Source organism: Pan paniscus, chromosome 6 (genome assembly GCF_029289425.2).
Source record: "Pan paniscus chromosome 6, NHGRI_mPanPan1-v2.0_pri, whole genome shotgun sequence".
Lineage (NCBI taxonomy): Eukaryota > Metazoa > Chordata > Mammalia > Primates > Hominidae > Pan > Pan paniscus.
The window spans coordinates 61,594,511-61,616,731 of NC_073255.2; the positions used below are offsets into that span (position 1 = coordinate 61,594,511).

General features: G+C 54.4%; 3 protein-coding genes and 5 pseudogenes across 3 annotated transcripts; 1 reads left to right on the forward strand and 7 right to left on the reverse strand.

The window, feature by feature from the left end:
- Positions 1 to 259: 259 nt before the first annotated feature.
- Positions 260 to 2,150, forward strand: LOC117981231 (protein capicua homolog; annotated as a pseudogene).
- Positions 2,151 to 3,183: 1,033 nt separating this feature from the next.
- LOC134730674 (putative uncharacterized protein FLJ44672) lies at positions 3,184 to 6,790 on the reverse strand. The gene has a single exon (XM_063605744.1). It carries the CDS (start codon positions 6,682 to 6,684, stop codon positions 6,139 to 6,141), a length of 546 nt encoding a protein of 181 aa, XP_063461814.1. The 5' UTR covers positions 6,685 to 6,790; the 3' UTR covers positions 3,184 to 6,138.
- LOC134730676 (putative uncharacterized protein FLJ44672) lies at positions 5,567 to 6,071 on the reverse strand (annotated as a pseudogene).
- A 227-nt stretch (positions 6,791 to 7,017) lies between the features above and the next one.
- On the reverse strand, positions 7,018 to 7,515 carry LOC129398315 (putative uncharacterized protein FLJ44672). Its single transcript, XM_055115284.1, has one exon. It carries the CDS (start codon positions 7,513 to 7,515, stop codon positions 7,018 to 7,020), a length of 498 nt encoding a protein of 165 aa, XP_054971259.1.
- Positions 7,516 to 7,733: 218 nt separating this feature from the next.
- Positions 7,734 to 8,345, reverse strand: LOC134730673 (putative uncharacterized protein FLJ44672). The gene has a single exon (XM_063605743.1). It carries the CDS (start codon positions 8,343 to 8,345, stop codon positions 7,734 to 7,736), a length of 612 nt encoding a protein of 203 aa, XP_063461813.1.
- Positions 8,346 to 8,678: 333 nt separating this feature from the next.
- Positions 8,679 to 9,218, reverse strand: LOC129398316 (putative uncharacterized protein FLJ44672; annotated as a pseudogene).
- A 180-nt stretch (positions 9,219 to 9,398) lies between these two features.
- LOC134730675 (putative uncharacterized protein FLJ44672) lies at positions 9,399 to 9,944 on the reverse strand (annotated as a pseudogene).
- Positions 9,945 to 11,555: 1,611 nt separating this feature from the next.
- Positions 11,556 to 16,399, reverse strand: LOC134730780 (putative uncharacterized protein FLJ44672; annotated as a pseudogene).
- Between the last annotated feature and the right edge of the window lie 5,822 nt (positions 16,400 to 22,221).

Below are 22,221 nucleotides of genomic sequence, written 5' to 3' on the forward strand. Positions count from 1 at the left end.
GGATCACCTGAGGTCAGGAGGTCAAGACCATCCTGGCCAACATGGTGAAACCCCACCTCTAATAAAAATACAAAAAATTAGCCAGGTATGAAGGCCACTGAGATTGTGCCACTGCACTCCAACCTGGGTGACAAGAGTCAAACTACATTTCAAAAACAAAAAACAAAACTTGAGGCCTGGCCTTCTGCTCCTCTCCAAACCCTCTTCTCTGGGCCCAAGACACCTTGGCTGAGGAGGGGGCTGAGGACGTGTGAGCCCCTGCCAGGAACCCCCTGCGCGGACCAAGTACTCAGCCCACAGGCCTGCGTCCAGCAAGGCCTCCCGTGGCGTCAGCGTGTTCGTGTGGAGGAATGTGGAACCTCACTCTGTGGCCGTGTTCCCCTGGTACTCCGTCCCCTTCCTGACCCCTCCCTGGAGCCACACAAGGCCCAGCAACCTGCCAGTCACTCAGTGGCCTCCAACCAGAGCAAACAACCTGCCAAGTTGGCAGCTGTTGCTCATGAGCATCCACCAGGTGGGACAGGGAGTGTTGACCCTGGGTGGCCCCCTGGAGCCACCTGCCCTGAAAGCCCAGGGCCCAGAACCCCACACACTTTGGGGGTGGTGGAACCTGGTAAGGGCCCACCTCCCACCATGGAGGAGGAGCCCTGGGCCCCTAAGGGGAGTCCCTGCTGGACAATGAGACAGAGAATGACCACGATGATGCTTTCCTCTCCGTCATGTCTCTTGACACCCAGTTGCCTCTACCACTCAGATGATGTCAGGACCAGTCCCTCAGTGCCCTGCGCGAGGAACAGGACTCATCTTCTGAGAAGGATGGACGCAGCCCCAACAAATGGGACAAGGACCACATCCGGTGGCCCATGAGTGGCGGTCATGATCTTCAGCAAGCGGCACCAGGCCCTGGCAGGGCACACAAGGGTCACCCCAACCAGGACAACCGGACCGTCAGCCAGATCCTGAGTGAGCGGTGGTACACTCCTGGGGCCCAATGAGACGCAGAAATACCACGACCTGGCCTTCCAGATGAAGGTGGCCCACTTGCAACAAGGACCGAAAGAAGTCCAGCTCAGAGGCCAAGCCCACAAGCCAGGGGCTAGCAGGAGTGTACAAGGGCTCGTGGGAGCGGAGTATATCAGAGACGAGCACTGCCACTGCCCCTGGGGTGTCCTCTGAACTCCTGTCAGTTGCAGCCCAGACACTCCAGAGCTCGGATACCAAGGAGCAGCTTCTGTGGGGCAGAACGGCTGCACGCAGTCAGGGAACTTGGCTCAGCCTGGCCCAAGCCTTCTCCCACAGGGGTGTACACAGCCTGGACGGCAGGGAAATAGACCGTCAGGCACTACAGGAACTGACAAAAGTGGTGTCTGGCACTGCATCATACTCTAGCCCAAAGCCTTCTACTCAGTATGGAGCTCCAGGCCACTTTGCAGCCCCTGGTGAGGGAGGTGACCAGTGGGCAGCCCTGCTGCTGCCCACCTGAGCTGCTCATTCCCAGCACATGGCCAGTGACGACATAGTGAGTGATGAGGAGCACGTGGTCATCCATGAGGAGGAGGGGGTGACGATGTCATTGCTGATGATGGCTTTAGCACCACTGACACTGATCTCAAGTTCAAGGAGTGGGTGACCGACTGAGAGTGGTGACAGCTTGTGGGAGGAGCCAGAGGGCAACAAGGGCTTTGGTAGGAAGGTATTTGCACCTGTCATTCCTTCCTCCTTTACTCCTGCCGCCCCTTGCTGGATCCTGAGCCCCCAGGGTCCCCCAATCCATCTGCAGTTTTTGGCAAAGTCCATGGTCCCACTCCCTCCTCCTCCTACACATACTCGGATGCTTCCTCCTCAACTTTGGCACCCACCTCCTTCTTACTGGGCCCAGGAGCCTTCAAAGCCCAGGAGTCTGGTCAGGGCAGCAGAGTGGGCCCCCTACGGCCCCTACCTCTGGGGATGGGGGCCCAGGGACGCCTTCCAAGGCGACCTGTTTCCTCCCAATGGATCCTTCCACCTTCTGGTGCAAGAGACCTGAAAGTGTGGGTGACCTGGAGCTACCAGGCCCCTCAGTCATCACGGTCCCTCCCAACACTAAGGCTTTCCTAGGCAGGAGCTGGGCTGAGCCACCCAGGGGGCAGAGCCTGAAGAGGAGAAACTGACTGGGCTTTGGGGGTTGGGGCAGAGGGAACCCCACGGACATGGATCCCGCACTGGACGACCCCACCATGCCCAAATGCAAGATGAGAAGATGCTCCATCTGCAGCCCAAAGCCCAACACCCCCAAGTGTGCCATGTGTGATGGGGACAGCTTCCCCTTTGCCTGTACAGGTGGAAAAGCCAAGGACGGGCTCAGGGAACCGGAGACTGAGAAGGCGCTGTCCTCTTCACTGCACGCGCCCTGGACCAGTGCGGGCCCTGATCGTGCAGCTCTTCCAGGCCCACTGCTTCTTCCTGTCCACTAGGCCACAGCCGCTCTCCAGGCCCACTATGCACACATCTTCCCCTCCAAGGTTTGTTCTGCCCCTGCCCTGACTCCCAGCCCTGCGGGGGTCCTGTCCCCACCTCACCTGGCTCAGACTCTGACACTGCCCTGGCTGCCCCACCACTGCCTCTGCCCGAGAGTCACGTGAGGCTGAGAGTAGGGGCAGGGGCAGCAGTGGTGCCAGTTGGGGGGTGGTCCAGTGGGAGGAGCCTCAGCCTCGCGGGCTGCTCCGTGGGACTGATGACTGCATGATCTTCTGGGCACCTCACAGATCTTCAACTGCAGGTGAAACGGATGCTGGTGGTGGGTGCAGGGCTGCTGGGAGCCGCTGCATGGGTCCCAGAGGCTGGACTGGGGCAGGCGCCAACTGAAGCTGCTGGGGCAGCATGGGCAGGATGCTCTGCACACAAACCTTGGAGAAGAAGATGTGTGCATAGTGGGTCCACTGCTGCTGCCCCTGCCCTGACTCCCAGCCCTGCCTGACCCCACCTCACCCTGCTCAGGGTCTGGTGCAACCCTGGCTGCCCTGCCACTGCCTCTGCCCCAGAGCTGGGGCCTCGACAGCCTGGCTGGAAGGGGACACCCCAGCCCTGCCTCAACACCTGGGTCCCTCCATAACTACCACAGGCAGGTGGGCGACCCCAAAGATGATCCCAGGACTCACAGTACCCCCTGAGAACATGGACACTATGTGGGGGTAGCAATGGAGGGCAGGACGGTTATCTTCTCCAGGGTAAAGCCATTTAATCCTTTCAGTTTGGGAAGGAATAAGGCCTGCTTTTTTTTTTTTTCCTTTTGAGATGGAGTCTTGCTCTGTCACCCAGGCTGGAGTGGAGTGCAGTGGTGAGATCTTGGCTCACTGCAACCTCTTACTGCCGGGTTCACGCCATTCTCCTGCCTCAGCCTTCCGGGTAGCTGGGATTACAGGTGCACGCTACCACGTCCGGCTAATTTTTGTATTTTTAGTACAGACGGGGCTTCACCATCTTGGCCAGTATGATTTTGATCTCCTGAAATCGTGATCCACCGGCCTCCACCTCCCAAAGTGCTGTGATAACAGGTGTGAGCCACCACGCCTGGCCAAGGCCTGCTCCTGTTATATATACCCCCTACCCCTGCAGCTGTGCCGGGGGAAAGCTGGGCAGTTTCCCTCCTCTGAGCCCCTGTACATACCATGAAGTGTGGGACCTTCAGAGCTTTTCACTTTTCGGAAAATAGCTCCTACAAGATGGAGTGTGAAGAGGGCCTTGGGCCACAGGGAGGTGCCTGTGGAATAGGGGGAGTTCATGCACCCCTTCTTTCTCCAGAGGGGCTGGACTCAGGTGAGTATGTGGGTGGGGGCTCCTGCACTTCGACACAGGCAGCGGGAGGGTTTTCTCCCAATTCCCTCTGCACTCCCAACTTGAGTTGTACTTTTTAAGAAAGTGATTCACCCTGCCTTTGCCCCCTTCCCCAGAACAGAACACGTTGATCATGGGCAATATTTTCTATTGTGCCAAAAAGTTGCCATGACTGTCATTAAACTTGTTTAACACCAAATAATAAGGAAAATAAAATAAAAAATTCGGGCTTGGTGCAGAAACTCACTCCAAATAAATTACCTACCAAAATATTTATATGATGGTGGAAATATTCCAAAATTCCATATTTTGGGATTTATACACAAAAGATAAAAAAAATTAGAGGCCAAGAGGCTGCCGGAAGGGAAAAACGGGGCCTGGAAAGGCCATTGTGAGGAATGAGCTGGGCCTGAAGAGGCCACTGGCAGGTGGGAGCTGGGCCTGCCGAAGCGGCCGAAAGGCAGGAGCTTTGGACTGGGGAGGCCACAGTGAGGCGAGAGCTAGCTGGGCGTGGAGAGTCCGCTGTGAGGCCGAGGCCGGGCCCGTGCAGGCCTTCGGGAGGCAGGATGCCGGGCCTGCAAAAGCTGACTGGAGATCAAGTTCTGGGCCTGAAGAGGCTGCCAAAAGTCAAAAGCAGGGCCTGGGAAGGCTGCCTACAGCCACGAGCTGGGCTGGGCTGAAAGAGGCCACTGGGAGGCAGGAGGAGCTGGACCTGGAGAGGCTGACTCGAGGAAGTTTTGCACCTGGAGAGGCCGCCGAGAGGACGGAGCTGGGCCCGGGGAGGCCAACGTGCAGCTCTTCCAGGCCCACTTCCAGGCCGACTTGAGGACGACTTGGGCCTGCAGAGTCTGCCGGGAGGCTGGAGCTGGCCCTGGAGAGCCTGACTCAAGGGCAGTCTGGGCCTGCAGAGGCCGCCATGCGGGAGGCAGAGGCTGGGCCTCTAGAGGCCGAGAGGCAGGAGCTGGCCCCGGAGGGGCCCTCGTTGACGACGCGTTGCGCCTGGAGAGGCCGCCGGGAGGCTGGAGCTGGGCCTGGAGAGGGCAACTTCAGGACGATTTGGGCCAGCAGAGGCCGCTGGGAGGCCCAAGCTGGGCATAGAGGAGCCCACCGACTGGAGGCCATTCGGGGCCTGGAGACGCCGTCGGAGGGCAGGAGCTGAGCCTGGAGAGGCCACCGTGAGGCCTGAGCTGGGACTGGGGAGCTTGGCTTCAGGAAGTTGTGGGCCAGCCAGGGCTGCCGGGAGCTGGGCGGGAGCTGAGTCCAAAGAGGTTGTTGGGAGGCCGGAGTTGGGCCTGGAGACGCAGCCGGGAGGAAGAGCTGAGCCCGGAGAGGATGCCGGGAGGCTGCAAGTGGGTCTGGAGAGGCCGACTTCAGGAGGCCCAGCCTCTGCCTCCCGCATGGCAGCCTCTGCAAGCCCAGCTGTTCCTCCTGGCTGCATCTCCTCAAGTGGGCCCAGAGGTTCTGGGTCCAGAGAGGCAGTCGGAAGGGAAAAAATGGGCCTGGAAAGGCCGTTGTGAGGAATGAACCCCATGGGCCTGAAGAGGCCACTGGCAGGTGGGAGCTGGGCCTGCCAAAGCGGCCGAGAGGCAGGAGCTTTGGACTCGGGAAGCTGCAGTGAGGCGAGAGCTAGCTGGGCGTGGAGAGTCCGCTGTGAGGCAGAGACTGGGCCTGTGCAGGCCTTCGGAAGGCAGGAGGCCGGGCCTGGAGAGGCCGACTGGAGGTCAAGTTCGGAATCTGCAGAGGCCGCGGAAAGTCAAAAGCGGGGCCTGGGAAGGCCGCCGGGAGGCATGAACTGGGCTGGGCCAAAAGAGGCCACTGGGAGACAAGAGGAGCTGGGCCTGGAGAGACTGACTCGAGGAACTTTTGCACCTGGAGAGGCCGCCGAGAGGCCGGAGCTGGGCCTGGGGAGAACGATTTGGGCCTGCAGAGGCCACCTAGAGGCAGGAGCTGTCCCTGGACAGGCCTACTTGATGACAGTCTGGTCCTGCAGAGGCTGCTTGGAGGAAGAGCTGGGCCTGGAGAGGCCGACTGGAGGAAGTGCAGGGCCTGGAGCCCATGCAAAGGAGCAAACGCCAGGCCGGGAGAGGCCGCCTCGACGTATGAGCTTGGCCTCCAGAGGGCCTCCGTGAGGCAGGAGCTGGGCCTGCGGAGGCCGCCCCGAGGTGGGAGCCTGGCCCGAGGAGGCCACGGCGAGGCAAGAGGTGGGCCTGGAGGGCACACTGTTGAGGTAGAGGCTGGGCCTCTAGTGGCTGCCAACAGGCAGGAGGCCGGGCCTGGAGAGGCCGACTGGAGGTCAAGTTCGGGGCCTGCAGAGGCCGCGGAAAGTCAAAAGCAGGGCCTGGGAAGGCCGCCGGGAGGCATGAGCTGGACTGGGCTGAAAGAGGCCACCGGGAGACAGGAGGAGCTGGGCCTGGAGAGACGGACTCGAGGAACTTTTGCACTTGGAGAGGCCACCGAGAGGCCGGAGCTGGGCCTGGGGAGGCCGATTTGATGACGACTTGGGCCTACAGAGGCCACCAGGAGGCAGGAGCTGTCCCTGGACAGGCCTACTTGACAACAGTCTGGTCCTGCAGAGGCTGCCGGGAGGAAGAGCTGGGCCTGGAGAGGCCGACTGGAGGAAGTGCAGGGCCTGGAGCCCATGGAAAGGAGCAAACGCCAGGCCGGGAGAGGCCGCCCTGACGCATGAGCTTGGCCTCCGGAGGGCCGTGAGGCAGGAGCTGGGCCTGCGGGGGCCGCCCCAAGGCGGGAGCCTGGCCCGAGGAGGCCACGGCGAGGCAAGAGGTGGGCGTGGAAGGCCCACTGTTGAGGTAGAGGCTGGGCCTCTAGAGGCCAACAGGCAGGGGCTGGGCCTGGAGAAGCCAACAGAGGCATGAGCTGGGCCTCAACAGGCCAGCGTGAGGGAGGACTTCTCTCAGCGTGAGAGAGGCCAGTGTGAGGCAGGGGCTCACGCCTCTGGAAAGGGTGCCAGAGGCATGAGTTGGGCCTCAACAGGCCACCGTGACGGAGGAGCTGGGCTGCACGCGGGCTGCCGGGAGGCAGGCAGGGACTTGGTCCCAGGAGGCCGCCGTGAGGCGAGAGCTGGGCCTGGAGACGCCCCTGGGAGGCAAGAGCGGGGCCTGCAGAGGCTGTTCTCCAGCCAGAACTGGGCCTGTACAGGCCACCGGGAGGCAGGAAGTGGGCCTGAGGAGCTTTGCTGGAGAAAGTTCAGGGTCTACAAAGGCCGGCGGGAGCTGGGCAGGAGCTGAGCCAAAAGAGCTTGCTTGTTGGGAGGCCGGAGCTGGGCCTGGAGAGGCTGACTTCAGGACCACTTGGGCCTGCAGAGGCCGCCGGGAGGCCCAAGCTGGGCCTGGAGGAGCCCACCGACCGGAGGCCGTTTGGGGCCTGGAGACGCTGTCGGAGGGCAGGAGCTGAGCCTGGAGAGGCCACCGTGAGGCCTGACCTGGGCCTGGGGAGCTTGGCTTGAGGAAGCTGTGGGCCGACCAAGGCCACCAGGAGCTGGGCAGGCGCCGAGTCCAAAGAGGTTGTTGGGAGGCAGGAGTCGGGCCTGCAGACGCAGCCGGGAGGAAGAGCTGGGCCCGGAGAGGATGCCGGGAGGCTGCAAGTGGGTCTGGAGAGGCCGACTTGAGGAGGTTCTGGGCCCGGAAAGGCCGCCGGAAGGGAAAAACTGGGCCTGGAAAGGCCATTGTGAGGAATGAGCCCCATGGGCCTGAAGAGGCCACTGGCAGGCGGGAGCTGGGCCTGCCGAAGCGGCCGAGAGGCAGGAGCTTTGGACTCGGGAGGCCGCAGGCGAGAGCGAGCTGGGCGTGGAGAGTCCGCTGTGAGGCAGAGGCTGGGCCTGTGCAAGCTTTCGGGAGGCAGGAGGCCAGGCCTGCAGAGGCCGACTGGAGGTCAAGTTCGGGGCCTGCAGAGGCCATGGAAAGTCAAAAGCGGGGCCTGGGAAGGCCGCTGGGAGGCATGAGCTGGGCTGGGCCGAAAGAGGCCACTGGGAGACGGGAGGAGCTGGACCTGGAGAGACGGACTCGAGGACCTTTTGCACCTGGAGAGGCCGCCGAGAGGCCGGAGCTGGGCCTGGGGAGGCCGACTCGAGGACGACTTGGGCCTGCAGAGGCTGCCGGGAGGCAGGAGCTGTGCTTGGACAGGCCTACTTGATGACAGTCTGGGCCTACAGAGGCCGCCGGGAGGCAGGAGCTGTTCCTGGACAGGCCTACTTGATGACAGTCTGGTCCTGCAGAGGCTGCCGGGAGGAAGAGCTGGGCCTGGAGAGGCCGAATGGAGGAAGTGCAGGGCCTGGAGCCCATGCAAAGGAGCAAACGCCAGGCCGGGAGAGGCCGCCCTGACGCATGAGCTTGGCCTCCGGAGGGCCGTGAAGCAGGAGCTGGGCCTGCGGGGGCCACCCCAAGGCGGGAGCCTGGCCCGAGGAGGCCACGGCGAGGCAAGAGGTGGGCGTGGAGGGCCCACTGTTGAGGTAGAGGCTGGGCCTCTAGAGGCCGCCAACAGGCAAGGGCTGGGCCTGGAGAAGCCAACAGAGGCATGAGCTGGGCCTCAACAGGCCAGCGTGAGGGAGGACTTCTCTCAGCGTGAGAGAGGCCAGTGTGAGGCAGGGGCTCACGCCTCTGGAAAGGGTGCCAGAGGCATGAGTTGGGCCTCAACAGGCCACCGTGACAGAGGAGCTGGGCCGCACACAGGCTGCCGGGAGGCAGGCAGGGACTTGGTCCCGGGAGGCCGCCGTGAGGCGAGAGCTGGGCCTGGAGACGCCCCTGGGAGGCAAGAGCGGGGCCTGCAGAGGCTGTTCTCCAGCCAGAACTGGGCCTGTACAGGCCACCGGGAGGCAGGAAGTGGGCCTGAGGAGCTTCGCTGGAGAAAGTTCAGGGTCTACAAAGGCCGGCGGGAGCTGGGCAGGAGCTGAGCCAAAAGAGCTTGCTTGCTGGGAGGCCGGAGCTGGGCCTGGAGAGGCTGACTTCAGGACCACTTGGGCCTGCAGAGGCCGCCGGGAGGCCCAAGCTGGGCCTGGAGGAGCCCACCGACCGGAGGCCGTTTGGGGCCTGGAGACGCCGTCGGAGGGCAGGAGCTGAGCCTGGAGAGGCCACCGTGAGGCCTGACCTGGGCCTGGGGAGCTTGGCTTGAGGAAGCTGTGGGCCGACCAAGGCCACCAGGAGCTGGGCAGGCGCTGAGTCCAAAGAGGTTGCTGGGAGGCAGGAGTCGGGCCTGCAGACTCAGCCGGGAGGAAGAGCTGGGCCCGGAGAGGACGCCGGGAGGCTGCAAGTGGGTCTGGAGAGGCCGACTTGAGGAGGTTCTGGGCCCGGAGAGGCCGCCGGAAGGGAAAAACTGGGCCTGGAAAGGCCGTTGTGAGGAATGAACCCTATGGGCCTGAAGAGACCACTGGCAGGCGGGAGCTGGGCCTGCCGAAGCGGCCGAGAGGCAGGAGCTTTGGACTCAGGAGGCCGCAGTGAGGCGAGAGCTAGCTGTTCGTGGAGAGTCCGCTGTGAGGCAGAGGCTGGGCCTGTGCAAGCCTTTGGGAGGCAGGAGGCTGAGCCTGGAGAGGCTGACTGGACGTCAAGTTCGGGGCCTGCTGAGGCCACCGAAAGTCAAAAGCGGGGCCTGGGAAGGCCGCCAGGAGGCATGAGCTGGGCTGGGCCGAAAGAGGCCACTGGGAGACAGGAGGAGCTGGGCCTGGAGAGGCTGACTCGAGGAACTTTTGCAACTGGAGAGGCCGCCGAGAGGCCGGAGCTAGGCCTAGGGAGGCCGACTTGAGGATGATTTGGGCCTGCAGAGGCTGCCAGGAGGCAGGAGTTGGCTCTGGACAGGCCGACTTGACAGTCTGGGCCTGCAGAGGCCGCCGGGAGGAAGAGCTCGGCCTGGAGAGGCCGACTGGAGGAAGTCCAGGGCCTGGAGAGGATGCAAAGCAGCAAACGCTAGGCCTGGAAAGGCTGCCCTGAGGCAAGGGCTTCGCCTACAGAGGCCACTGGGAGGCAGGAGCTGGGCCCGCAGAGGCTCCCAAGAGGGAGGAGCATTGCCCCAGGAGGCCACAGTTAGGAAGAGATGGGCCTGGAGAGCCCACTGTGAGGTAGAGTCCGGGCCTGTAGAGGCCACCGTCAGGCAGGGGCTGCACCCGTTGAGGCCACAAGAGGCATGAGCTGGGCCTCAACAGGCTAGTGTGAGGCAGGAGCTGACAGTTGGGTAGGTTGCAAGAGGCATGAGTTGGGCCGAAAGAAACCACCGTGTGGGAGGAGCTGGGCCTGTACAAGCTGCCGAAAGGCAGGAACAGCTTTGGACTGGAGAGGCCACAGACAGGGAAGAGCTGGGCGTGGAGAGTGGAGAGTCTGCTGTGAGGCAGAGGCTGGGCCTGTACATGCCCTCGGGAAGCAGGAGGCTGGGCCTGGAGAGGCCGACTTGAACTTTTGCTCCTGCAGAGGCCACTTAGAGGCAAGAGCTGGGTGTGGAGAGGCTGACTTGAGGTCGATTTTGGCGTGCAGAAGCCACCGGTAGCCAGGAGTTGGCCCTGGAGAGGCTGATTTGAGAACAATTTTGGCCTGTAGAGGCCACTGGGAGGGAGAGCTTGGCCTGGAGAGGCCAACTGGAGTAAGTTCAGGGCTTGGAGAGTATGCACAAAAGGAAATGCTCAGCCTGGAAAGTGTGCTGTGAGGCATTAGCTTGGCCTACACAGCACTTGGAGGCAGGAGCTGGGCCTGCAGAGGGTGACTTCAGGATGATTTTGGCCTGCAGAAGCCTTTGGGAGGAAGAGCTTGGCCTGGACTGGCTGACTGGAGGAAGTTTTGGGACTGGAGTATGCGTCAAAAAGCAAAAGTTAGGCTAGGAAAGGCCACTTCGCGGCACGATCTTGGCCTACAAAAGCAATTGCGAGGCAGGAGCTGGGCCTGTAGAGGCTGCTGAAAGGCAGGAGCTTGGCCTTAGGAGGCTATGCTCAGGCAAGTGGTGGGCCTGGAGGGTCTACTGTGTGGTAAGAGTCTGGGCCTGTGTAGGCCGACATGAGGCAGGAGCTGAGTTAGAAGAGGCCAACTTTTGGAGAATTTGGGCCTGCAGAGCCTGCCAGGAGGCAAGAGCTGTGCCTGGAGAGTCCGTCTTCTAGCATGAGCTGGGTAAAGAGACCATTGTGAGGCAGCAGCTGCCTGGGAGGCAGGCAGATTCGTGGCCTGGGGAGGCCACCGTGAGGCAAATGCTCAGTTTTTGGAGGATGCCGTGAGGCAGGGAGAAACTTGGCTTTCGGTGGCCGCAGTGAGGGAATAGTTTGATTGCTGAGGCTGCCGGGAGGCCGAAGGTGGGCCTGGAAAGCTTTACTTTAAGAAGTCTGTGGCCTACAGAGGCTGCCAGCAGCTCAGCAGGAGTTGGGCCAAAGGAGGTTGTTGTGAGGCAGGAGACGGGCCTGTAGACGCACTGGGAGGATGAGCTTGTCCTGGCGATGCCGAGTTAAGCACATTCTGGGCCTGGACAGGCTGCAAAAGGCAAAAGCTGTGCCTGGAAAAGTCACCGTGGGGCATGAGCTTGGCCTAAAGAGGCCATTGCAAGGCAGGAGCTGGGCCCGTAGAGGCTGCCGAAAGGCAGGAGCTTCGCCTGAGGATGCCACAGTGAGACACCATCTGGGTCTGGAGGGTCCACTGTGAGGCAGAGGCTGGCCTGTAGAGTCCGACAGTAGACAGAAGTTGGGCAAAAGGCTAATTTCAGGAAGTTTTGGGCTTCAAGAGTCAGCCAGGAGGCAGGCACTAGGCCTGGAAATGGCCCGACAGTCATGAGTTGGGCCTAAATGGGCCACTGTGAGGGAGGAGCTGTGCCTGTTGAGGCTGCTGGCAGGAAGGCAGAAACTTGGCCTGGGGCAGCTGCCATGAGACAAGAGCTGGGCCTGGAGAAGCCCCTGAGAGGTAAGAGCAGGGCCTGCAGAGGCTGTTCTCAAGTCAAAGCTGGGCCTGTTCATGCCACCGGGAAGCAGAAGGTGGGCCTGGAGAGTTTTACTTGAGGAAGTTTTGGGCCTACATTGGCCGCCGTGAGCTGGACAGGAACTGGGCCAAAAAAGGCTGTTGTGAGGCAGCTGTTGTGAGGCAGCAGTTGTGCCTGTAGACTCAGCCCAGAGGAAGAGCTGGGCCTGGAGAAGCCGCCATGAGACAGAGGTTGGGCCTGTAGACGCTGACAGGAAGCAGGAGCTGGGCCTGGAGAGGTCAATTTGAGGAGATTTTGGGCCTTCATAGGCCACCAGGAGGCAGCAGTTGGGACTAGAGAGGCTAACTTGAGGAAGTTTTGGGCCTGGAAATGACGTCCTGGGACAGGAGCTGGGCCTGGAGAGGCCACCGTGAGGCATGAGCTGGATGTAGAGAGGCCAGTGTGAGGCAAGACCTGGGCCTGTCTAGGCTGCTGGGAGACAGGCAGGAATCTGGCCAGGGAAGGTTGCCATGAGACAAAAGTTGGGCCTGGAAAGGCCCTTGTGAGGCATGAGCTTGGCCTAAAGAGGCCACTGGGTGGCAGGAGCTGGGTGTGTAGAAGCTGCTGAAAGGTTGGGAGCTTGGCTTGGGGGGTCCACAGTGAGGCAGATACTGGGCCTGAAGAATCTGCTGTGAGGCAGATGTTGTGACTGTAGAGGCCGACGGGAGGCAGAGGCTGGGCCTGGAGAGGCCAAGATGCAGGAGCTGGGCCTGGAGAGGCTGCCAAGAAGCATGAGCTGGGCCTAAACAGGCCAGTGTGAGGCAAGAGATCAGCCTGTAGAGAGGCCTACTTGAGGAAGATTTTGGCCTGGAGAGACTGTCAGGGGCAGGAGCTGGGCCTGTTGAGCCTGCTGGGAGGCAGGCAGGAACTTGGCCAGGGATGACCTCTGTGAGGCAAGAGCTGAGCCTGGAGAGGCCACTGTCTTTCAGGAGCTGGGCCTATTCAAGCTACTGGGAGGCAGAAGGTTGTGCTGGAAAACTTGATGTGAGAAAGTTTTGGGCCTATAAAGGCTGCCAGGAGCTGGGCAGGAGCTGAGCCGAAAGAGGTTGTTGTGAGGTAGGAGGTGGGCCTGGAGATGCAGCCGGGAGGAAGAGCTGGGCCTGGAGAGGCCCACTTGAGGAAGTTCTGGGTCTGGAGATGCTGCCAAAAGGCAAAAGCTGGGCCAGAATGGCCACTGTGAGGCATAAGCTTGCCCTAGAGAGGCCATTGAGGCAGGAGTGGGGCCTGTAGAGGCTGCTGAAAGGCAGGAGCTTGGCCTAGGGGGCTGCAGTGAGGCACATGCTGGGCTGGGAAAATCTGCTGTGAGGCAGACGTTGAGCCTGTAGAGGCTGACGGAAGGCACAAGTTGGGCCTGGAATGGCAGACTTGAGAAAGTTCTCGGTCTAGAGAAGCTGCTGGGATGCAGGAGCTGGGCCTGGAGAGGCCACGAAGGCATGAGCTGTGCCTAAAGAGGCCAATGTTAGGCAGGAGCTGTGCCTGGAGAGGCCGACTTGAGGAAGTTTCTGGCACGGACAGCCTGTCGGGGGGCAGGAGCTGCGCCTGGAGAGGCCACCGTGAGGCATGAGCTGGGCCTAATGGGATTAGTGTGAGGCAGGATCTGGGCCTGTTGAGGCTGCTGGGAGGCAGGTAGGACCTTGTTTGGGGAAGGCCTCTGTGAGGCAAAAGCTGGGCCTGGAGAGGCCATTGTCACGCAGGAGCTGGGCCTGTTCAGGCCATTGGGAGGCAGAAGGTGGGCCTGGAAAGCTTGACTTGAGGCAGTTTGGGGCCTACAAAGGCCAGTAGGAGCTGGGCAGAAGCTGAGCCAAAAGAGGTTGTTCTGAGGCAGGAGTTGGACCTCCAGACACAGTCAGAAGAAAGAGCACAGCCTGTAGAGGCCACCTGGGGGCAGCAGCTGGGCCTAGAGATGCCAACGAAAGGCAGGAGCTGGGCCTTGAGAGGCTGACTTGTGGACATTTTGGCCCTGGATTTTGTGGCCTAGACTTGCGGACATTTGGGCCTCCTGCAAAGAGGCAGGAGCTGGGACTAAAGAGGCCATTGTAAGGCAGGAGCTGGGCCTGTACAGGCTGCCAGGAGTCAGAAGATGGGCCTCAAGAGGCCACTGTAAAATAGGAGCTGGGCCTTGGAAGGTGGCCGTGAGGCAAAAGCTGGCCCTTGGGAGGCCAATGAGTGGCAGGAGCTGGGCCTGGTGAGGTCAACTTGAGAAAGTTCAGGGCCTGGAGAGAAGGCTGGGAGGCAGGAGCTGGGTCTAAAGAGGCCATTGTAACGATGGAGCTGTGCCTGTGGAGGCTGTTGTGAGGCAGTAGCCTCATCTGTGGAGACTGTCGTGAGGTATGGTATGGGCCTAAATAGGCCATTGTGAGTCATGAGCTTGGTCTGTAGAGGCTGAGTGGAGAAAGTTCTGGGCCTGAAGAGGCGGCTGGGAGGCAGGAGCTGGGCCAAAAGAGTCAAGCACGTTACATTTATTAGGTACTTTATTTCCCCTATTATGTTGTAAGATATAATGAAATTATAGAATTCACCATAATGTAGAATCAGTGGCCGTGTTAAGCCTGTTTTCCTGTGACTAGATGGTCCCATCCTCTCAGTGTGATGGGAGAAAGTGACAGATCATCAGGCATTAGATTCTCATAGGGACAGCGCAACGTAGATCCCTCACATGCACGGTTCACAAATAGGGTGTGAGCTCCTATGAGAATCTAATGCTGCTGCTGATCTGAGAGGAGGAGGAGCTCAGGCAGGAATGTGAGCAAAGGGGAGTGGCTGTACATACAGATGAAGCTTCCCTCACTCGACACCACTCACTTCCTGCTGTGTGGCTCCTTACAGCTCCATGGCTCAGGGGTTGGGGACCCCTGCTCAAGTGCATCCAAAAGGACCCTTCCCACAGCAGTCTTCATCGTGGTCAAGTGCAGCAACCACTTAACTCCGAAGGCATGTGCCTCAGCTGGCATTTCATCACAATCAACAGTAAGTGGTAGCTTGAGTCATTGTGAGGTCACTTCCTGGAAATCACCAGCATTCCATTTCCCATTGGCAAGGAGCTCAGCACTGCCCCTTGGATAACCAAACCTATGCCCAAATCCCATCTGTGTGGGTTTATCTCCTGGGACCCTTCCTAGCATATTAGTCAGAGTCCAATCAGGAGACATAAACCACTCAAAGGTTTAAAGTGGTAAAATTTAACACAGAGAATTATTCATTGTAACAGGGAAACAGCATAATGAGAGATTGGCTAGCACAAAGTAAAGAGAACTCTGGAAAATAAAAGACTAGCACAGGCCAGACATCATGGCTCATGCCTGAAATTCCAGCAATTTCAGAAGCCAACGCAGGAGGATTGCTTGAGGCCAGGAGCTAGAGACCGGCCTGGACAGCACAGCAAGACCCTGTCTCTAACCAAAAAAAGAAAAAAATTAGCTGGGAGTGCTGGTGCACACTTGCAGTCCCAGCTACTTGGGAAGCTGACATGGGAGGGTAGTTTGAGCATGGGAGGTCAAGGCTGCAGTGAGTCATGATTATGCCATTACAGTCATCAAGCCTGGGTGACAGAGCAAGACCCTGTCTCAAAGAACAAAACAACAACAACCATTTACAGACAGAAAAGAAATAGAGCTAATAAGCTAAGGAAAGATGTTAAAATATGACAAAGTAACATGAGGTCTTTTATCTATTTAAAATAATGAAAAAAACTTATTAAATTATAATACCCTGTGCTGGCAGAGGTGCAGTGAAATGGACACTTTCTTATACTATGAGGGGTGTTTAAGTAGTACATAGCTTTCCAGAGTAAAGCTTGGCAATTTTTTAAAATAATAGAGACAGGGTCTCACCTTACTGCCTCCTCCAACTCTTGGCCTCAAGCAATCGTCCTGTCTTAGCCTCCAAAGGGCTGGGATTATAGCTGGGAGGCACCCAAAACCTTGTCAGTTTACATCAAGGGCAATGAGAATGTCCATTCACCATTACTCACAGTAATCTTACTTCTGGAAATACCTTGGGGAGACAATTCAATCTAAACAAAAGGTCAACTGTACAAACACAGTGAAAATCTAGGAGTAATTGAAGACAGAGTAGTTAAATGGAATAAACAGTTATAAGAAATTAAACTATGATATTTATAGGCACCTGGTAAAAGGTCACTTCATGTTAGCTGCTACTTTTTTGAGACAGGGTGTCACTCTGTCACCCAGACTGGAGTGCAGAGGCCTGATCATGACTCACTGCAGTCTCAGCTTCCCTGGGCTCAAGTGATCTTCCCACCTCAGCCTCCCAAGTAGCTGGGACTACAGGAACACATCACCACACTAGGCTAATTCATGTATTTTTCTGTAGAGATGGTGACTCCCTTTCTTTCCGAGACCTGTCTCAAACTCTTGACCTCAAGCCATCCTCCTGCCTCAGCCTCCCAAAGTATTGTGATTAATGGTGTGAGCCACCACACTTGGCCAGTTGCTACTTTTATCAATATTATTATTCCACTCTATTAAAAATTATTTGTCATTACAAATTATTATTTTAAAGGCTATGGAACAATATGTGTCCCACAGCATAATTGTAAAACCACATACAGTTGTCCCTTGGTATACAGAGAGAATTAGTTCCAGCCACCTATCTCTGCATATATCAAAATCCATGCATACTCACGTTTCGCAGTCATCCCTCTGGAACCCACATATAGAAAAAGTCCAAATATGAGTTGGGCATAGAGGCAAGCACCTATAGTCTCAGCAACTTGGGAGGCTGAGGTGGGAGGATTGCTTGAGCCTGGGAGGTTGAGACTGCAGACAGCTGTGATAGCACCACCACACTCCAGCCTGGACAACCGAGCAAGACCTTGTCTTGGGGGGGGTGGGGGGAAACAGGTTAGAAATTCTAATGAGATCTGTTGGGTAAAATTCCATATAAGCAAAAAATAAATGAAGCAAATTGTGATAAATCAGTACAACGGACTTTTTGGAGTCTCTGACAATAAAGGTAAGAAAAATGCAAAACACAGAGATAGATGGTAAAAAAAAGAAATTAGGGAAGCATTGTGTATGTTTAATAAGAAGACGCTGGCCATGTTTGTGCAGCAGCAGTATGTCACAATACGATATACCTTGGAGAGCAGTTAACCGATGAGGAAGTTGATAAAAATGATCAGAGAAGCAAAATACTGATAGCGATAGTCAAGTAAACCACGAAGAATTTCCATAACTGATGTCAGCAAAGTGGGAATATTGTACAGTGTGTGTTGAAGTTCTTATACAACAGTTTATTTGCCTTTTGTTTTTTTGTAAGGAACATATATACTAAAAGTTCTTCTTGCTGTCAAAAGAATATGTGTGAGTAAGTTATTTGAACTTTTCTGTTTTTCTACTTTTCCTGCCATCATCCCACAGCCTTTAGACATTTTTTATTTTTTTAGAAAATTGAACAAGTGCTTGTTGTCGTGGCTCATACCTCTAGGATGGGAGGCAGGGGTAGAAGGGTCACCTGAGGCCAGGAGTTTGACAACAGCCTGGCCAATAAAGTGAGACCCCATGTCTACAAAACAATTTAAAAATTAGCCAGGTGTCATCATGTATACCTACAGTCCCAGCTACTCAGGAGGCTGAAGCAGGAGGATCCTTAGCCCAGGAGTTCAAAGCTGCAGCGAGCTGTGATGGCACCACTGTACTCCAGCCTGGGTGACAGGGTGAGACCCCATCTCCTAAAAGAAAAAAGAAAGAAAGAAAATAGATTAAGTAGCAAGTTATATGTGGCTTACTTGGAATATTTCTAAACTAGAAGTTCTCAATCTTTCGGGGTCTAGCATCCTTTTACATTTTTTAACTTTATTGAAGATCTCTTAAGACTTTTTCTTTACATAAATATATTAAAATTAGAAAATGACTAAATTTTAAAAATATTATCACATATTAATAAAACCATTACATGTTGATATAATACAAGTTTTAAAAAATATTTAATATACATTACATATTAATAATAAAATCATTACATGTTAATACTTTTTTTTTTTTTTGGAGATGGAGTCTCGCTCTTTCGCCCAGGCTGGAGTGAAGTGGTGCGATCTCGGCTCACTGCAACCTCCGCCCCCAGGCTCAAGTGATTCTCCTGCCTCTGCCTCTCAAGTAGCTGGGCAGGTGCCCACCACCATGCCCGGCTAATTTTTGTGTTTTTTTTAGTAGAAACGGGGTTTCACCATGTTGGCCAGGCTGGTCTCGAACTCTTGACCTCAGGTGATCCATCCCCTTGGGTCTCCCAAAGTGCCGGGATTACAGGCATGAGCCACTGCACCCACCCCAATTAATACATTTTTAAAAACACTGATTAGTCAGGCAACAACACTGGGCAGGGGTCTCCTCATTCCCAGAGACAAACCCCACTGCACAGCTCCGGGGTTGCAAGGGCTGCAGAGACAAAAGGCTCTAACTTGAGATTATTTTATTTGTATTTCTATTTGTACTGTGAGACAGGTCGTGCTCTGTCACCTAGACTGGAGTGCAGTTGTGTACTTAGAGCTCACTGCAGCCACAATCTCCTGGGCTCAAGCCATCTTTCTGTCTCAGCTCCCCAGTAGCTGGTACTACAGTTGAGTGCCACCATACCTGGCTATTTTTTAAATTTTTTGTAGAGTGAGGGGTCTTGCTATATTGCCCAAGCTGGCCTCAAACTCCTGACCTCAAGAGATCTGCCCACCTCAGCCTCCTGAGTAGCTGGGACTACAAGTATACATCACCATGCCTACCTACATTTATTTTATTAAATTTTGAAAAACATTTTTGTAGAGAGGAGGTCTTGCTATGTTGCCCACACTGGTCTTGAACTCCTGTCCTTAAAAGATACTCCCATCTCTGCTTCCCAAACAGCTGGGACTACAGGCATGAGCCACTGCACTGAAAATGAAGAGATTTCTTTAATCTAGCATCCCATACTTGGTAGGATTGAGAAAGGCAGTAGTGTTTTTTAAAAATTACTTAATAATTCAGTGAGAATCAAACTCAACCTTGACCCCTGCCTTCTCTCACACCCCACATCCAGTCTGTCAGGAAATCCTGTTGACTGTCTTCACCACGTACTGGACTCCCACCCAGCAACTCCCTGGCCTCCTCCCCTACTTCTCTCCTCTGACCATCTCTCACCACCACGACCCTGGTCAAGACCACTAACATCTCCTGCCTGGATGTTGCCACAGCTTGGCCCCCATGCTTCTACCCAAATCTTCCCACAGCCTTTCTAAAATGAGCAGCCAGAGAATGCACTCAAATCAGGAGACAGATCATGTCGCCTCTCTGCTCAGAACCCTCCCACAGTTCCCATCTCAGTCAGAGTAAAAGCCAAAGCCCAAGCCCCAGCAATAACCTCCCAGGGCTTATGTGATATGTACTGATCCCTTCCCCTAATTCCTTCTATCTTTCTGCTCCACTGGCCTCCTTCCAGAGCCTCAGACACACCTCAGACACTTTATCCTGTTTTTCTGCCTATAATCCTCTTCCCTCAGCACCTTGGCCAACTCCTTCCCCTCCTTCAAGTCTTTGCTCAATTTTCACTTAGGAGGACACCCCTGACCATTCTATTTAACATTGCCATCTGTCCCCATGCCCACCATGCTCATGTCTTCTTTCTCTTTTTTCTTTCTTTTTCTGTTTCTTCTCTCTTTTGGTCTCTCTTTCACAAGATCTCACTCTGTCACCAAGGCTGGAGTGCAGTGGTGCAATCACAGCTCACTGTAACCTCAAATTCACAGGCTCAAGCAGTCCTCCCACTTCAGCCTCCCTAGTAGCTGGGACTACAGGTATATGCTATCATCCCTGGCTCATTTTTTTAATTATTTATTTTATTTTACTTATTTTATTTTTTTTATATATTTTATTATTATACTTTAAGTTTTAGGGTACATGTGCACAATGTGCACGTTAGTTACATATGTATACATGTGCCATGCTGGTGTGCTACATCCATTAACTTGTCATTTAGCATTAGGTATATCTCCTAATGCTATCCCTCCACCCTCCCCCCACCCCACAACAGTCCCCAGAGTGTGATGTTCCCCTTCCTGTGTCCATGTGTTCTCATTGTTCAATTCCCACCTATGAGTGAGAATATGCAGTGTTTGGTTTTTTGTCCTTGCAATAGTTTACTGAGAATGATGATTTCCAATTTCATCCACGTCCCTACAAAGGACATGAACTCATCATTTTTTATGGCTGCATAGTATTCCATGGTGTATATGTGCCACATTTTCTTAATCCAGTCTATCATTGTTGGACATTTGGGTTGGTTCCAAGTCCTTGCTATTGTGAATAGTGCCGCAATAAACATACGTGTGCATGTGTCTTTATAGCAGCATGATTTATAGTCATTTGGGTATATACCCAGTAATGGGATGGCTGGGTCAAATGGTATTTCTAGTTCTAGATCCCTGAGGAATCGCCACACTGACTTCCACAATGGTTGAACTAGTTTACAGTCCCACCAACGGTGTAAAAGTGTTCCTATTTCTCCACATCCTCTCCAGCACCTGTTGTTTCCTGACTTTCTAATGATTGCCATTCTAACTGGTATGAGATGGTATCTCATTGTGGTTTTGATTTGCATTTCTCTGATGGCCAGTGATGGTGAGCATTTTTTCATGTGTTTTTTTGGCTGCATAAATGTCTTCTTTTGAGAAGGGTCTGTTCATGTCCTTCGCCCACTTTTTGATGGGGTTGTTTTTTTCTTGTAAATTTGAGTTCATTGTAGATTCTGGATATTAGCCCTTTGTCAGATGAGTAGGTTACGAAAATTTTCTCCCATTTTCTAGGTTGCCTGTTCACTCTGATGGTAGTTCCTTTCGCTGTGCAGAAGCTCTTTAGTTTAATTAGATCCCATTTGTCAATTTTGGCTTTTGTTGCCATTGCTTTTGGTGTTTTAGACATGAAGTCCTTGCCCATGCCTATGTCCTGAATGGTAATGCCTAGGTTTTCTTCTAGGGTTTTTATGGTTTTAGGTCTAATGTTTAAGTCTTTAATCCATCTTGAATTAATTTGTGTATAAGGTGTAAGGAAGGGATCCAGTTTCAGCTTTCTACATATGGCTAGCCAGTTTTCCCAGCACCATTTATTAAATAGGGAATCCTTTCGCCATTGCTTGTTTTTCTCAGGTTTGTCAAATATCAGATAGTTGTAGATATGTGGTGTTATTTCTGAGGGCTCTGTTCTGTTCCATTGATCTATCTCTCTGTTTTGGTACCAGTACCATGCTGTTTTGGTTACTGTAGCCTTGTAGTATAGTTTGAAGTCAGGTAGTGTGATGCCTCCAGCTTTGTTCTTTTGGCTTAGGATTGACTTGGCGATGCGGGCTCTTTTTTGGTTCCATATGAACTTTCAAGTAGTTTTTTCCAATTCTGTGAAGAAAGTCATTCGTAGCTTGATGGGGATGGCATTGAATCTATAAATTACCTTGGGCAGTATGGCCATTTTCACGATATTGATTCTTTCTACCCATGAACATGGAATGTTCTTCCATTTCTTTGTATCCTTTTATTTCCTTGAGCAGTGGTTTGTAGTTCTCCTTGAAAGGTCCTTCACATCCCTTGTAAGTTGGATTCCTAGGTATTTTATTCTCTTTGAAGCAATTGTGAAAGGGAGTTCACTCATGATTTGGCTCTGTTTCTCTGTTATTGGTGTATAAGAATGCTTGTGATTTTTGTACATTGATTTTGTATCCTGAGACTTTGCTGAAGTTGCTTATCAGCTTAAGGAGATTTTGGGCTGAGACAATAGGGTTTTCTAGATATACAATCATGTCGTCTGTAAACAGGGACAATTTGACTTCCTCTTTTCCTAATTGAATACCCTTTATTTCCTTCTCCTGCCTAATTGCCCTGGCCAGAACTTCCAACACTATGTTGAATAGGAGTGGTGAGAGAGGGCATCCCCTGTCTTGTGCCAGTTTTCAAAGGGAATGCTTCCAGTTTTTGCCCATTCAGTATGGTATTGGCTGTGGGTTTGTCATAGACAGCTCTTACTATTTTGAGATACATCCCATCAATACCTAATTTATTGAGAGTTTTTAGCATAAAGTGTTGTTGAATTTTGTCAAAGGCCTTTTCTACATCTATTGAGATAATCATGTGGTTTTTGTCTTTGGTTCTGTTTATATGCTGGATTACATTTATTGATTTGTGTATACTGAACCAGCCTTGCATCCCAGGGATGAAGCCCACTTCATCATGGTGGATAAGCTTTTTGATGTGTTGCTGGATTCAGTCTGCCAGTATTTTCTTGAGGACTTTTGCATCAATGTTCATCAAGGATATTGGTCTAAAATTCTCTTTTTTGGTTGTGTCTCTGCCCGGCTTTGGTATCAGGATGATGCTGGCCTCAGAAAATGAGTTAGGGAGGATTCCCTCTTTCTGTTGATTGGAATAGTTTCAGAAGGAATGGTACCAGTTCCTCCTTGTACCTCTGGTAGAATTTGGCTGTGAATCCATCTGGTCCTGGACTTTTTGGT

Excerpts from the sequence above, each read along its gene's own strand:
- LOC134730674 (XM_063605744.1), bottom strand. The coding sequence starts at position 6,684 with ATGCCTCTGTTGGCTTCTCCAGGCCCAGCCCCTGCCTGTTGGCCTCTA.
- LOC129398315 (XM_055115284.1), bottom strand. The coding sequence starts at position 7,515 with ATGGGGCTCATTCCTCACAATGGCCTTTCCAGGCCCAGTTTTTCCCTT.
- LOC134730673 (XM_063605743.1), bottom strand. The coding sequence starts at position 8,345 with ATGCCTCTGTTGGCTTCTCCAGGCCCAGCCCTTGCCTGTTGGCGGCCT.